At 40.2% G+C, this 17180-nt stretch overlaps 1 protein-coding gene across 8 annotated transcripts in view; it reads left to right on the forward strand.

Annotated features, from left to right (window-relative positions):
• Positions 1–17180, forward strand: part of NLGN1 (neuroligin 1) — a 427968-nt gene that overhangs the window by 97547 nt on the left and 313241 nt on the right. For 4 of the 8 annotated variants that reach the window (XM_080409539.1, XM_080409537.1, XM_080409540.1 and 1 more), the window contains one exon: positions 234–293. The exons of the other annotated variants lie outside the window; for them this stretch is intronic. In XM_080409539.1, the coding sequence (XP_080265665.1) occupies positions 234–293 (60 nt within the window). The remainder of the gene's footprint in view (positions 1–233; positions 294–17180) is intronic. 8 annotated transcript variants of the gene reach the window in all.

Here is a 17180-nt window from a genome sequence, read left to right on the forward strand (position 1 = left end):
TCCCACAGCACGTGTATTTTTAGGTCAAAGTTGGTACCTAATTCTCATTGCCACCCACTGACTTCTGGGAAGATGCATCAACATCTTATCCATTGCATGTGCAGGCACAACAAGTTGAGAATCTTCCACACCTAATAAAGCAGGTCATATTTAAGTTAGATAGTGGTGTTGCATGCTCCTACTGTCTGTGATGGAGCTCCATGTTATTTTCTAGTCTTCTATTCATTTTTCAGTCAAAAGAATATCCAAGGAATGTGCCAGAAAACCCGGCAAGAAAATTTGTAGAAAAGGAGGTATGTATAAAGTGGACAAAAAAAAATACGGGGGAAAGATCGAAACCTTGCAAAGGAAGAACGAATAATACAGCTGAAAGAGGCTGATTTGCTGATGCTATGAAGTGAACTGTTAGGAACTCTCTTGTCCTAATGAAGCTAGAAAGGTATTCAAAGAGAGGACTGTGTACAGCAGATGAGAAGATAACATTTGTAAAGCCTGAACTCAGTTGCACCTGCTCATCTCTCTTGCACTATCTCATACTGACCTTATTGGCAGCTTCTCTCTCTCGGCCTCGTGGTTCAGAGGAGTGCCTGTCACTCGTACGTAGATACGGTACATTGCATATGCGTGCATAGGAGGTAGCTCGTATACCTGGGGCTGTTGCCACTGAAGTTGCTGGCACAGCTCCGCAGCTCTGTATTCCAGTGGTGTAGCGTAATGGCTGTGATGTATTATGGCAAAGCAGAGCTGAAAATCTGCATTGCCTTTCTACGTGAGGCACCTTGTTTTCTTGGAACAGTGAGAACTTTCCTGAAATGCAGATGTGCAACTTTTTTTTCATTTACATGCTTCTAAGAGTGAGCGTTGATTTCCTTTATTATGTGATTACAGCTCTCTTTGTAAAACTGAGAATCTCTTAATAGGGTTGTAGGGAAATGTTAAAATATTGTGACATGGTACATTGGAAACTAAGGCTGCTTTTGGAAGCTTTGGAAACTTGGCTTCTACACTTTTCGTGTTAGATAGTATTGGAGAATTTGCAGATTTCACTGTGAACATTTGCAAATTCCCAAAGCAATTGGTATGTGATGTAGAAGGTATATTTTCATACTAATTTAAAGTATTAGTGGAAAGTACTGATTTTGTACTATACACATTTGTTTTACATCAATTATTTTTCTGTATCATTTTCTTTAAAATGATGTGTTAATAGATGGACTACATTTGAATCTAGAATACCTTTTAAGGTAAACAAAGAGTAGTGTGGACATACACTGTTGCTCATTAGCAGTAATCCATATTTTTTGCATCAGTTGCTATTCCAGAATAAATACATTTTAGGAAAGTGTCATAGTAGGAAATTGCTTAAGAGTTGGGTGAAATTGAACTCTGTAAAGCCTGTATTAGGTTTTTAAGGTGATATCTAGACATCTAAATGAAGGTGGCCTTATTTTCCAAGGTTTTTGCTCTTATAGCTCCTACTGACTGTTAGTTGTTGCTAGTTGTTAACTATTAATTGTTAATTATAGTTGCTCAGTGTATGCTTTTTTAGATGTCTAAACCCACTTTCAGTGACTTTGGGCAGTTTGTTTGTGAAGTGTCAGGCTTTGAGGCAACAGCTAATGTTTTCTATTGGGGAGTTTTTGCTCAGTGCTGTAAAAATACAATTGCTTGAGCTGGATTCCCAAAGTCTGAAACAAAGATAATCAGGGTACTCTGAGCAACGTCATTTCTTCACACATCATTCAAGTTAGAATAGCTGCTGTCATTTATATGCATTCAATTAACGTGCAGTGCTGCAGCAGTTATTACGCAGTTCATCAAGCATGTGTAATTAGCTGAGCAACTTTCACTTCCTATCACCCAGACACTGATTCACAAAGTCATAAATAAAGATGCAGATCTCCATCATTGTTCTCAGAGAGTATCTTTTCCTATGAGAGAATATTAAAAAAATATTAGAAAAATAGAAAAAATAAAGGGCAGGAGAGCCCAGTAGATGAGAAAGTCATGTTTATTGTCCTGCGAGCCTGAAGGAGAATAGAGAGAGCTATTTGAAATTCAGTAGGTACCTTTCCAGTTAAATTCATTGCACAGAGAGCACAATAAAAGGCAGCAGAACCTACCTTTTCCCTTTGACAAGCGCAGAGAATGCCTGAATACCTTCAGCCGGGGCAGCTGGCATAGCTGTAGTAGTCTTTGTTCCCCAGGTAACTCATGTTTTACTCCCCTGTATACAACCTAAGGTTATGCTTGGCTTGGTTTGCCCCCATACCTTGTAGTAAAAGGGATTGTGTTGTAGAACGAAGTTGCAATACAGTCGCAGCATCTTAGCAGCCACAGCAGCATGGAATAGCGTTGGTTTTGTGTGAGAAAGCAGGCAGGCCCAATATTCTCTCTTTTACTGGATTTTTAGGTTGCAGGCATTTAATTACATTTAGTGATGAAAATTACTGGAAAGAGAAAATGCGAAAACAAGAGGCAGACCTTTACACCATCTTTTTAATTAAGAAAGGATATCTAAATTCAAAGTGTCTGAACCAACAACCATATGCTATCATGTATATGGTTCCATTCTTTCTTGTTACATGAAATACATTGAATTAGCTAAATAAATTAGCACCTATGCTTAATTGTCAGTTGAAGGACATGAGAAAATTCAGAATTTTGAAGGACAGGGAGTAATCTGATGAAGGTAGATGCAGAAATGAGAGGAATTTATCCACGTGTCACACTGGAGATTGCAGCGAGCATGATAACCATCAGCACCCGCGGGTGGGGCTTGGGTGCCCACGCCACGGGCATGGCAGAGCCATGGGCTGGAGCTGGGGGAGAAGGAACGAGACAGTACAGCAAATATGGATGCCTGTGCTTCAGCATACTTCATCTTCAATTTACTGATCAATAGATAAAGAAAGATGATCTGGTTTTGTGTCTTTTGCTTCAGGTACGCGAAGGTCAGAGGTTGCTAATTCCATTATGGGGATGCCTACAGGCAGAAACCTCTCTGTTTGCCAGGGCTGGTTTTAGACAAGCTGTGCAAAGGCATCCGATTCATTCAGTGTTGGTGTTTTAGAGGCTAGACTCCATAATTCTGAATCTTAATAGAACCTAGGTTATATTGTAGGTAACACCATTTTACTGACTGATATAAATTATATTGTTGATTTTGTGGTATTTCCTGAATTTCCTGAAAAACTTTTGCATTGTTTCTAGGGAATACCTGAATAGTTTTGCACTCTGGTATTTCAGGTCTCTCTGACTTTATAGTCAAAGCAAAAGTATTTTACTTGGGATCTGGAATGGTACGCGGTAGGACAGGGTATTTTACAATCCCTGAGGGGGTCTGCACATCCTGCTTAAGCTGCATGTCTGTGTTTGTTTAATATTCTATGTTCATTTCTGTGCGTTGTAACAGTTTGCACCATGAATTTCCTACTTTAATGACAACTACGTAAAGAAAATTTGAAAGAGATCACTAATATGACCACTAAAAGAAGCCCCAGGTATCGTGTGTTCAGCTCGTGGGATGATAGCATGCACTTTCTTACGAACCTGTACTGAAGCCTTCACACTGCCTGCAGATATCGTAATGCGAAAATGTGGAGGTGTACTTTTTGTAGAGAGTATGATATAGACTCAATGGTATGGAACTAGGCACAGGCAGTTTTGGATACATTAGTATCTGTAGGAGAACTGGGGGTAGAATAAGGAAAGAAATCACTTGATCCTTACTTCTATGTTCAGGAATTAGCAGTGGCTATCAGGAGACTGCCCAACATCAGTGACTTCTTCACATGTGGTTTCTGTTTCTTATTCTAGTCGATGCAGTGAATAAATTTAAAATGCAAAGAATCATGATCTGAACTATCTCATTTGAGAGTGTAGGATTAGACAGCTCTATTAATATTTATGCCTCCTAATGGGCTACTTGATTTTTCAGAGCAAAGCTCCCAACACCATACTTTCTGGGTTATGGCTGTGGTTACTATGGATGCGTAGGTACATATATACATACATACAAATACATTCTTGGAAATGAAACACAAATCACGGTGCTATAGTCCCATCCTGCTTTGATCATTGTTGTTTTCAATAGAGAATATGTTACATCAATAGTGATTCTTAAAATGGCACTGATAAATTCAAGGCTTTTAAGCTTAGCAATATGAAATATTTTTTACAAATCTAAGCAGAAATTTAGCCTGTTACCCTGTGTTTCTGTTGGGTGTTGGTTCCAATACTCCATTTAACTATCCTAGAACTCTTTATTTATCATCCAATTTTGGAAAAGAGAAATTCATGCAATGTGTGCAGTTCCTATGAACTTCATTAAATGAACTTCTTTCTGTATACCTGTTTCAGTTCTGAAATCAACCAGAAAAAAACAGGCTGAGACCTGTGAAAATGTGTATTTCCACTGGCAAAATTTGTCAATCAATTAAGAGATGCCTTTTTTTCTAAATACGCAATGTAGAAAATAATACCAACCTACAAGACTTGTAGATGGCTTATTGTCAAAAATTATTGAAGTATTATTTCTCTATGGCCATATAAAACAGTATAAAAACTCAGGTGTGAGCCTCTATCACTGTACACTGAGCTACGTCAAAATATGTTGCATTGCCATTGGGCTAAGAACATGCGTTCACAGACCCCTGCCAGGGCGCATGGTGCCTGAGAGTGAGTGCCAATGCCCGCAGAGGTACCTTCATGCATATTTTGGTGTACATTGACCATTTTGAAGGATCTATATCTTCATTAGGCCACTTTGGAGATTCATGACGAATTATTTGCTTGTAGTATGATTGTGTCAGTCGTTGCCTGTACATATTTGAAATTTTTCCCCCTTTCACCCTCGCTGGCTCCTGGCTGAAGAGCCCGCATCCTCGTTCTGGCTTTGTGAGGCCAAAGCTCATCCGTGCGGTATCAGCGGGCACAAATGCAGTCCATAATCCTGAACTCCCGTGCTATGCACTAAGACGCCAAGATCGTTCTATTTTTCTATTCCTTTTTGAAGCACTGTGTTCCTGTTTCTCATTCCTCAGATACCACTGCGGCATTTCCTATTATACTAGTAATACATGGAAAAAGATAATGAAGCAAACATTGTCTTGTACAGACCTTTTCATCCTTTCACAATCTAAAGCTGTTAGTGTCAGTTAGCAGCATTTTTCAAAGATATGCAGTAGGTTTATGTCATATTTGAAATAAAATAAAATGCTTAAACTCTGATGTACTTCCTCCAGTCCTCTTTCGGGGTGAGCCAATGCTTGACAATACAAGACTTTGCAGACTGCATTTTAAGACTCCAGTCATCTTAAATGCCATCAACACTGGTCAAAGTCCTCTGTAAATGTCTGGTTGTTTGGGCTCTGGGCTTTTGCTGACCACACAGTGGTCGTGCTGTCATTGCCTTGTTCATATACCTTGACAGTGCTTATAGCTCTAACAGGTCTTAAATTCTGATCTAATTCCATTCCTTGTCCATTATTTTACTGCTTGCTTTTCATTTTCTACATCCTCCCACACACAGGCTCTAAAATAGTACTGATAGCCTGATAATACTAAGTCAGATAAAACTGGTTTGTGCTTCTTCCCCTGGCCTTTCGTGGGCTGGACCAGTTGTACTCAGTAAACAGCTGTGAGATGGTTTTCCCTTCAATTTGCTAGTTTCTAATTTATCATTTAAAGCCAGAATGGATAAATATTATAAAAATTAGCTACATTGTTATATTTGTATAGGTTCAGAGAAACATTTGAGGAACTCACATGACTTTAGGATAACTATTTTTTCCCTCTTGCTTTCCGTGCCATTGTTCCCCATTGTTTGCCCATCTCTGTGTTCATGCTCTTCATTTCTTTGTCTCCTTATAAAACACACGGATACAAATAGTTTTAGTAATCTTGGCATAGTTTTTTAAGCTTGAAACATGATGCTTACATGTGTCAAACCATTGTTAAGGATCATCTCAATTTTAATGTTAATAATCTGCTTATAACTTGAATATTGCTCCAGTACAATTTCAATTTTCTTCAAATTCTTTTCACTTATAATTCTTCAGCCCTCTTCATTTTTACTTACTTTATGTTGTCAAATTTACATGTCTTCTCTACTTTGATATGTATAGTATTATTAATTATAGTCTGCATTCAGAACCCAACTGCTTTAATGAGCTTAACAGAAATGAGATTTGTTTTCAGGATATCAAACCATTTCCTTGTGTTTTAATATTAATGTCTCTTATTTCACTTTCTCGTACTTGTAATTATGATTTATCCTGTAAAGAAGCAGCACTGAACAATACAAGGCTAAGGGAAGTGGGGCAAAGCTGACTTGAAGCTGCATTTGCACCCATGTGCCAGTGCATCGCTGGGACCAGCGTGGTCACTGGCTGGAATCAGAGCTGCCTCAGGGCTGCTCGGGGTGCAGGCAGAAATTGCAGGATGCATGGAAATGGCATAGTGCAGATGCGGCAGCTGATTTCCCCTTCCAGAGTTTTAGCAAAGTGTTTTGAAATATTTCAGCAGCAACAGTAAATCATGTTGCTAATTCTTCTGTTGTGGGAATTCTTTTAATATCCCTTTATGCTATCAGAGCAGTAATCGGAATCTGCCCTGGCTGAATTTTCTATATGATTTTTATTGAGGGTGGCTTTTGCCTTTCCTATTCATACAAATAGTACAGTAAAGACAGAGTAAGTTGAGTCTTAGGAATGTGCTTGAGGAGAAGGAAAGTTACCCGACTGAAGAACTTTGGGTTCTTCAGCTGATAAAGATCTGGAAGAAGTTCCTTTATTGAAATACCATGGCCTTGTAAAGGTCTGTCAACCAAGGGGGATGGAGGGAAAATAAATCTTCTGCAGGGTTTCTGTCTCAGCAGTGGTATAGCCAGTAGATTTGACCCAAAAGACACATTTTGGGAGATGATAGCCGGTATGACTGCTAAGCTTTAGCAGCAGCTGTGCTGGAGTGCTGTGCCCTGAAGGAAGCCTCGCAGTCCCACAGCAGCTGTCAGGGACCTCCTCTGCATGTGGACCTTTTCCCAAGTACTTTATGATGGTCCAGGATCTTCCCTTTATGTTGCAGAGGGATCAGAATACAGTTTGTATGCTGTTGTGGGCACTATTCACATCTTCTTTCTCTCGACAGCAATTTACAATTCAGTGTGTTGTGAGATGCTGAGTTATCACGGGATTATTAGGTTTGAGCTACACTGATGTCAGGGGTTTTAGATCAGGCCCTGCAGAGGCAAAGTACTGAGGTATCTTGATATGGTTTAATATTTGTTTAAATATTTTTTTTACTCTTTATTTTATAATGTGTGGAAAATCATATATGTAGTGTATATATAGAGAGATATCTAGTAAGGCAAAAACTATAGGAGAGAGACAGCCATTTATTATTTGTATTTGTTTTCTGGAAAGCTTCCATTTGTTAAATTTCACCCTTTTTGTAAAGGCCTTCTTTAATTATTAGCTGAAAATCAGGTATTTATGTAATTACCATAATTATATCTACACATCTAGTGTACTTGCAATTATTTCATTAAAGATTGTAATTATTATACAATTATAGGGGATAATGACGTCCTTGTAACATGTTGCAGAAGCCCTAATTAAATGGTGGCATAAATGAATTGGAAGTGATTTTGAAGTTTTGAATATTGTTTTATCAGAAATATCAGAAGTGATTCATCCATATTATGAACTGGCAGTAAAACCCCTCCAAAGTTATTTTGAGAAAAGATTTCACAGAGCTCATGGAAAAGGATTTGTCTCTGTTGCCTTTCTGTCTTCACTTTCTGTTCTCTATATTCTTACACCTAAAAACTGTGCAGATTTTTAATGGAAAGGTGCATTGTGTAAGAAGATTGCACAGCTTGCCGAATCTTTCTAGAAGGCTCAGTGCAGAGCAAATAGAATCTATGTGCAAGCACAGTCTGTACTTAGACATCCCTCTTCTATACAGAGGGAAAACCCTATGCAACAGTTGGTTCAAGATGATGAAAAAGGTCCACTAAATTTAAGGGGGTTTTCATTTTATGCTGAGTTTTAATGATCTGCTTCTACATTAGAACATCCAAATAGTGTGACTGCAGGTGTTTGGGAAAGAGGAAAAAAATTCCTTGTGTAGCATGGATCCATGTGACGCAAACCACATGAAGCACAGCAGGTGGACTAAGCAGCACTGATACCGAGGAACCCTATGGAGCATCTCCCTCTCTCTCTTCCAGAGTGGGTGGGGAATGACGGGCAAGGACAACATATGCCAGAATCTACCAAAACCTCAGGATTCCAGATTTCTCACCCTCTGTCATGTCAACCTTCTGTAGTGTGCAGACGATCTCTCTTCCTTCAGTTAATTTGAAAAGTCATGGAAAATGGCAGTACTGCATATATAATTCTACGGCTTATTTTATCATTCTGTTTTTTTCACTTCTAATGCAGTGTGTTCTTAAGTGATGGGTGTACAACAGTGTACCTATGGCATGACTGGCAGCCACGCAGCCACCCTTACCATGACATCTGCCTCGGTTTTGCTTCTCAAAGCCAGCACCCCGCTGTCGGGCTGAGGCTCTGGACAGGCTGGAGCTACATGCAAACCAGCTGGAGGGGCCTCCCATCTCCCTTGCACCCGGCTGTTTACCTCCCACCTACCAGCTGGGACTCCTCCTCCAGGCTTTGCTCCCAGTTTTGTTAGGGGAATGACTCATGCACATTCTTCCCAGTTACTTTAGATGAGTTCAGGCAGAGTAGACAAACCTGTTTAATTCACTTAATTCACGTCAGCTCATTTTTGCCCAGGCCTGATTAAGGAGTGTTTTCGGGGTCTACTCTAAATGCAGAATTTTAATGTCACACAAAAGGACAGACACAAAGCTCCAAGGGGCAGGAGATGCCTTACTGTGCCCCAAGCTGAAGAAAGACCATCCATCCATGGCCTGGAAAAGAGCTCCCTGTTTGTACCATCTTGTGTTAAGGTTCCTTGCTGTGGCAGCCAACACAAGAACTGGTTTGCTCATACGGTGGTTGTGCTTTTTGAAGGGCTTGCTGCCCTATAACCAGAAACCGAACATCACCGTTGCTGTCAAGGTGCCTTCCAGTCCCCGGCAGGGATGGTTTTAGTTTCTGCCAACGCTACTCTTTGTTTTTCGATCTCTAATATGTGAGTATTAATGTAGTGAGCAGGCAAACAGGACACAGCATTCACCATTCAGCTGGATCTAGCTGAACCAATGAGAATTTGGTCCCTGAGAACCCTCATTCCCAAAGCAATCGTTTAAACAAGATGGCCCCAGCGGTAAGGGAATCTGAAATGTATGTTTATCTATGTGTAAGTGTATAAGTATACAGTCAAACAGATTTGAAAGCTCAAAGGAAAGCTAGTACAATTTGTCTTACTTGATTGCAAAATAATATTAGGATCATATGTTTTCATATTTATTTTAAAGTGCCAATAAGGTTTTAGACTACTTTTAAAAATCTGAACCTAGTTGCTGAAGGCCAGATCTTCATGTAGGCCAAACAGAAGACTTTGCACATTTACCTGCTCTGAGGCTGCTTTTGTTAATGACAGTGCCACATGATTTATATAGCGCTTTGGATCCATGAAATATTGCTGTGTGTGGCTGTTGTAGAGACAGGTTTGTTTTGGGAAATTTCACAAGAAACTGTCGGGCTATAAACCTAGATATCACAGTCTTCGTCCTTTCCCTGTTTCTCTGTGATGCTAAACTCAAATGAAGTAGCTCCCCGTAAGAATTAATTAACAGCTGTGCTATATGGAACGGGAAAGAGAATCAAGTTTGTTTTCTACACTTTTCAGTCATTAACTGAGCTGTTTGCTAATGATAAATGGATTACTTTTGCTGGAAACAATAACTTTTGAAACAGAAAATAATTGCCATACTTAAGTACTGAAGCACCTGCAGTCTCTTTTATATGAAGTCTCCATAGATGAAGTCTCACATAAAGGAAGAAACAGAAGATGCATCAATTGTCTTTTCTTTAAAGTGCCATGAAACCCTTGATTAACTGGCAATTCTTGCAGTGTTGCAGTTGCGGTTCAAGTATTGAAGGTATTACCTGGCCAAAAACACATCATGATACCAGGTCATGGGAAATGGGTGCTTGAGTTTTATGGAGACGCAAATGATTGCTGAAGGATCACAGTAAAAGTCATCCTTACCCCCACTCCATCCTGAATCTGGGCCTCTTAGCAGGAATCCCTTTCTGTGTGCATTGTGTTCCGTGCTGTTTGTATGTGAAAGGAAACATTGCCTCTTGAGCTGTGAAACAGTCCTGTGTTTTTGACAGGCTGGTTTTGTTTCTTTTCCTGATGTCTGTGAAAGATGGCTGCCGAAATGTGCTTAGGCACGAGCGGGGCGTTTGCTTGCCGAGGTGAGCTGGGAGACAGAAGATGAGCTGAAAGAAGCAGGGAGGGGATCTGACAGCAAAGGCGCCTCCTGCCACACACGGCGAAGCAGGTGTACACTGCCAGGCAGCGTGCAAACCAGGCACAGAAATAGGATTAAAAGGCTATTTACCTTTCGGCAAAATAAGACCAAAAACAAGGCAGTGCACAATTCCACTGTGCAGTTTTTAGTGGCAGAAACTATTTTTCTCTCCATAGTTTGCTAACATATATTAGGTGCTGTTTTTCTGCCTGGAGCTTAGACATACTCAGCTACAAGTTAGTTTGGCTGAGTATCAGCACAACAAAGCAGCAGCAGTCAAATGAGAGAGGAAGAAACAAATAATTTACAAGAAATGCTCCATATCCCTTCCACGCTTGATATTTGCACTGTGCAAGTGGTCTGGCTGTCACCCCTCTCCGTCCAGCACCTGGGCATGTGTTGGAGGACCTGTCACAAAATAGGTTTGACCTAAGGTAAAGCAAAGGCTAGCCCTGAATATTGCTCAATTAAAAATAGATAAACTCAGCAGTAAATTGGATTTTGGCCTGTTGTTTGAATTATGAATATTCTTCTAAATGCTGTCACTTCCTTAAAGTTATACAGTGATTTCTTTGGAATCTTAAGTGACTTTGGGTTGAAACTCTGTGTGAGTGATTATCTGGCTCAGTGAATGCTGTTGTTGTTGTTAATAATTTTGGCTGTTAACCTCTTCACTGCTGAGATCTCTAAGTGCAGCGTGACATTGTGCTGGCACTCAGGAGCTAGAAAGGTTAAGAAGCCATTGAAACACGTTCAGGAAATATCATAGTTTTCAGGCTGATGAAGTGCAAGCCTGGAAGAGAACAAAGAAATGGTAATAATAATTACATTTACTTTATGCTTGCCAAGGAGACAGTTTGAAGGAGAGCGCGCCACAGACAGTAGCTCGTTTTTGGTTCTGCCCCCATTAGTTAAGTCACATTCCTGCTTTACTTCTGTAACCCCAGAAATGTGCTGTTTAAAACGTTCTGTTTAAACGGAGCTTGGTTGCAGAGGCACGATTTGACACAAACCCAAATGTCCCTTTCCAGTCATTCCGGACCTCACTAGCCTTTTTCTGCCCCCCCCTCTCCTCCCAAGGCTAAGCAGCATCTGGTCCTCTCCCTCTGGTGAACTTGTGTGACTCTATTTCAAGTATAGATTTAGTTATTAAATCTGGAGATAAAGTATGGATCTGTTCCACTAATCAGATACTACAGTGATTAGAGCCATAGAAGTACTTGGAGAGATCAATTAGATTAGATTATCAAATCATTATAAGCAAACTCTTAAAGACAAAATGATCGAAAGTAATCTTGTGCCCCTCTATTTCTTTAGAGAGTATTTACACTCCTTTATGGTTTGTTTGCCTCTGCTTTATTTACATGTGTTAAGACCGCAGTGGCGCCAAGCCTCACGCTCAGAACTGGGCTGGAGGACAGAATAAAGCAATTTCTGCAGCAAAGCTCTCTCTGTGATGCTGGTCATGGGCTAAACCACGTTATTGCTTGTACTTTAGGTGAAAAAAACCCACGCTCGTGGAAATGTTACTTTATAAAGCAATTGGGCAGTTTCTTGGGGGAGCTCATTTCAGATCTCTGGGGTTAGGCAGGAAGCCTTCTGCTCTCTCACCAGCCTTTTATTATCTCTCTTATCTCATTCTGTGTTTATTATTTTGATGGTGGAATCTTATTTTGACCACTTCTATTGCACAGACCCAGTGTTATGAACCAACACCAGCTAATTCAAATAAAGGTTTGTGATTCATTCTTTAGTAGTTTGTTTTCAGGGCTCTTGTGAAAATGATTTTCCAGTGCATAATAGCAATTTGTGTCAGTCCTAAGTCTTGAAGTTGTGTCTTCTGCAGCCTGCAGTGTCGTTTTCTTAACACGTGTGTGTATATATACATATATATGTGAGCTTTGCTTTATTAAAGTATATTTTAGTAAGTACTCCAGCTAATGCTAATACACTGCTTTCATGAGAGAACTGGCAGAATGGTATACATCAAAGGCAACAATTAGTGTATTTTCATTCAACTTGTTCAGCCTATTAGGTTGTTAAATTTTGCATAGAAAATCATTAGCATGTTTAATTTGGGAAAGAATCTCTTGGAAGAGGAGTTGTGGACATAAATCAATCAGTGAGGAGGCTCTCCTACAGCATTACAACAGCAGCTAGACTGCTGAAATATCATCAGATATTTTCCTGTATTATTATCTTTAAATGCCGAGGTGAAAAACGTGCAGGATTATCACTGGCTTAGGATTTAACAAAGAAGCTTCTGATGATTTTGATTAATATTAAAATCTAGAGCAAGATCGTATCATGCTTTTTTCTTACTGAGTGCTGGCATAGAAGAACAGGTTTGCAATTGCAGTATACTTGCTCTTATTTCAATGAAGGTGAAGGACATCCAAATCAGGGTTGATGTAACATATCTCATGGGTTTGTTTTCCTCTTTCTCCAAGACTAGTTCACAATCTGTTGCATTGCAAGCGATGTTGCAGCTGTTAGGAATGTTGTTTGCTACTTCAGAGTTAGCTGAAGTTGAAAAAGTGACAAGAAAGACTGTGAAGTTCCTTTTTCCCCATCTTTACCGGGAGCATGTGACCTGGCATCCTGGCAATTTAGAAACAGTTATCTGGTATTAAGTACATTAAAAAAGGTTTGCATTTTGACCAATTAAAGTCAAAGAGGAAAGGTCAGAAATCAACACCAAATTAGAACAAATGTTAACTGAATATTCCATCATACAGAAGCTAATCAGGGCTTTTGTGTGCCCTGCTGTGCCAATATCTATTCAGAAGCTAGTCATTATGTCTCTGTTCTAAAAGAGAACTAATTTTGAAGACTTCACTGCACTAAAATCAAGTAATTTACTGCCCTTTTTTTGCTGTGTTTTTATGATGTTTTGCCTGATTAAACATTCAGTGCTAGACACAGTGACTTCTGGTTTTGTCCCTGCACTTTTCAGGTTCAAATTTCTTTGAGTGCAGTCACTATTCTTTGGTGCCAAAGTACTTGATTGCCTTCATAAACCAGGAAATTTAGTGGCAAAACTGACATAGGCGTCAGGACTATATTATTGATTATTTTGAAGGCACAGAAATCCATAAAGTCCTTTCCATTGTGCTCCAATGGAAAGACCTGTATCCATTTGTACTAAGGGGCCAAAACCCCCAAGTCAATCATGAAATTCAAATCAAGGTTTACAACTCCAGGCCCAAATTCCCGTCTCTAAAAGATGAACAGATACAAGCTTACAGAAAGATTCAAGAGACTTGAATGTTTGGTAGATTTTGAAAATTTTGCCTGAGATGCATAGATATAATTTATCTTTCTTTGCTCCTTTTTTCTCCATTCTGGTTTTCTTGAAATATCTGTCTTGTATCACGGACTCTTTTATAATAGCAAATATCTTTTATCTTTTTCTGTACTTTTTTCTATTTCCTGCATAGTCTTATTGTGTCTGATTGGTCTTTATTTGATGTTTCCTCATTGCCACTATATCCTTTAATTTTTTTCCTTTCCCGTGAAGGTGGAGAAACAAGGATGAAAGAGTGAACTTCTGTGAAGTCACACACAGAGAGGGAAAGAAACTGTATATCCATATCATTGTGAAGCTGAAACTGAGACATCCCATTCTTTTTATCATGTGTTTATTTTTAGGGGCTGTGCTGTTTATGATGCTCCTGGGCTGCTTTTATGGTTCATGTAGCTGAAGCAATGCTTCTCATCTTTAATTTCTGCACAACTTAATCCCAGTCTTTCCTAAGTGCAAGTATTAGTCAGTCAGTTACCCCCCCATAGGGTGAGAATCACGTCTTATCTTAGCCCATGAAATATTTTCTGCCTCCCACTTGTCTTGCTGCCTTGCAGCCTCCAAATAGGGAAAAAGAAAGAGTTGCTGCAGCTTTTATTAATTATTTACGTGCTGTTATCAAACATTCCTACAGTGCCGTAAATTTACAGGCTTCAGTACAAACTTGGAGAAAACAAGTTCCCTGCTCTAGAGGATTTACAGTGAAGAAAAGACAACAGAGGTGAAGATATAAAGCGAATGGATGTAGTAAAGTAGTGCAGAATGCGGGAGTTTTGATAAGAAGGGATTGCCGTAATACATGGCGTGAAGGAGAAGGAGAGCAAGAGTGCTTGGATGCGTGCACAGAGTGCCCGAAGAGGAGAAAGAGGCAGCAGTAAAAGCCAGTAACAAATAACGTAGAGGGATTACAAGGAAAGCAAAAGGATTGACCTGATTTGTGTGTTTACCACTCAGCGTCTTAGTGGTGCTCTTTCTGCTCCTGAATATAATCATTTAACTCAAAGGGTGGCAGAGGCAAGTGCCTGTTTCGAATGGAGGCCGACATGATCGAACCGTTCTCTCTCTCCACTATGGCTAGTTCATGTGGGAGCCAGTTAGTGACTGTTTCCAAGAGTCATATGAAACAATGGGAAATGGCCCCTCCAGAGGGATTAATGCCACTTCAGCCCCTAGCACAGAGCTCTCTGTGGGCTCACTGTATTTCTGTCCCTCCCAGAGGCAGCAGTGTGGTGGCACAGTGCTGCATCAGGTGCCCACTGAAGCTGTTTTTCAAACTCAGTCTCTAACCTCATGTAGAGTACCATCCCCCCCCCCCCCCCCCCCCCCTTTTTTTTTTTTTTCTAATACGATTTTATTTTTAGATGCATGAGAGAATGAGTACAAAGAGTAAAAGTGTATCTAACCCACACGGAGTAACCAGAGGTGAGCAGGCTAGACTTAGCTTACAGACATCCACAGACTGGGACATTAATTCCCCAGGATATGGCTTTACACATTGTGTGGTAGTGTGCAATTGTTCCGCGTTGTAGAACTGCTGCTATGGAGGTCACTTGAAATAACGGAATATTAAATGACATAATATATGATAGAATAATCAGCTGGTGCACAAAAAAAATAACCCACCTGTGTTACAATAACAATTTTTGCCTCGAAATCCCAATGTGTCTGGGTGTCATACCATTTCACCTTGTTCCGGTCAGCAAAAAGGGCTGCTCTAAATCCCTTCTGACTACGTATTCAGGCATCGCTTATTTTCTGATCCAGCACCGTTCATCGTGCTGAAGAACTGCGGAGTCTGCCCAGGGGCTTGGTCCGTGCGCGTTCAGGGCCCTCACCTCAGCGTGCGCCTGAGGAGAGCGGCTGTGCAGCCCGGGGTTTATCCAGGGGTAGGTCAAGGTAGGCATGGGTTTAAAGGCTTGCCTGTTGGTAATATTGTGTTTACTGTCCCCGGAACAGGATTTGTCCCATAGCTTGCTGAAACAGGAAGGAAGATCATAGGGACCAGAAAGCCCCTGGACATTACTTTGGCAGTTTAAAGTGGTTGTAAAATGTCTGTAAGTCTAATTATAATGTTGTTATAAAACAGGCCTAATTGTAGTCTCTGTATGAATTCTGGGCAAGACAAATATTTGTGTGGTCATGTACTTTCGCTCTGAGCTAAAAAGACATCGCTGCTGGCCACCCCTCCTTGCACTTGCATTTGCCTGTTTTCTGCAACTGTCTTTTCACTAACTTTAAGAGGGAATATTTTCAGGCACAGGTATTGAGTATATACAACTAAGCCTGTGGACAAAAAGATCAGCCAAAAGCTGAATGTGGGAATGAATACATAATCAGCAACCTTGTACTTGTCTGCTATAACAAAATAGCATTAAAGAACAGAACATTTGACTGTAAAGTAAGTTGCAGTTACTTCCCTGCCGGGGCAGCAATCCTCTTGAGGCTGTCATCTATTGCAACCTGAGCGATTGCTAATTGCTTTTATGAAAGCACCAGCTTCAATTATATTTTTAGTGTGTCACCTGTACAGCTTTATATTTGCATGTATTTAGAAAGGCATTCATGCAACGCTGAAAAAATTAGGAAACAGTCCTACAAAAGTTAGATTCACATTTGAATTGTAGCATTAAACATGCTGAAACCACAGAACAAACCGTATTGTCCCTATCCCTATGCTTTCAGTTTGGAAAAGAGGGGAATATGCAGTGTTTTGCTAACTGTGAACACTGCCCACGCCTCCTTTTGATCTTCTGGGTTTGCACCTGGCACTGATGAAACGCTGTTCCACAGAGCAAGCGCTTATTATTTGTTAGCTGCTTTTGGTGCGAGACTTCACAGATCCAGCAAGGCGCCCAAACTGCTGACTGTTCAAGCAGATGTTAAGTGCTTAGCGGTTTTATGGGAAGAGCTGATATCCCTGATAACTGACTGTACTGAAAGCAGAGAAGGGCCTTAACAACACATCTGGGGTTCACCTTGAGCTCTGCAAAAACTCAGGTTTGAATCCAGCCTGTCTGGCTTGAGCCAACACCTCCTTCAAAGGAGAGAGAATTAAAATGACTTTTATGTCTTTCTTGCAGTCATCAGGTCATTTGTTCTGGCAGCAGATGCGACAAAATTATTGTACTTATTTTAAGTTTTCTATGTTATCTTAATGGCCCAGAAATTTTGTAGAGGTTTAGATTGTGTGGCATACAGCGACAACTGCATTAACGCCAGCGTTTCTGTGAGCATGGCTTTTCAATAGCCACACTCATTTTATGGTCTGTGGTAGGCAGGGTTGAACTGCTTTATTGATTTGCTCTCTTTTAGTGAATCAGAGTAATTCCTCACAGTAATAAACCAGAGACCTGAATTAGCAAAAATCTGATCCCTAATTGACCTTATCTTGCTGCCAGTCTGATGTAATCCAGATTTTGA

Source organism: Falco punctatus (assembly GCF_963210335.1).
Source record: "Falco punctatus genome assembly, chromosome: 13".
NCBI classification, from domain to species: domain Eukaryota; kingdom Metazoa; phylum Chordata; class Aves; order Falconiformes; family Falconidae; genus Falco; species Falco punctatus.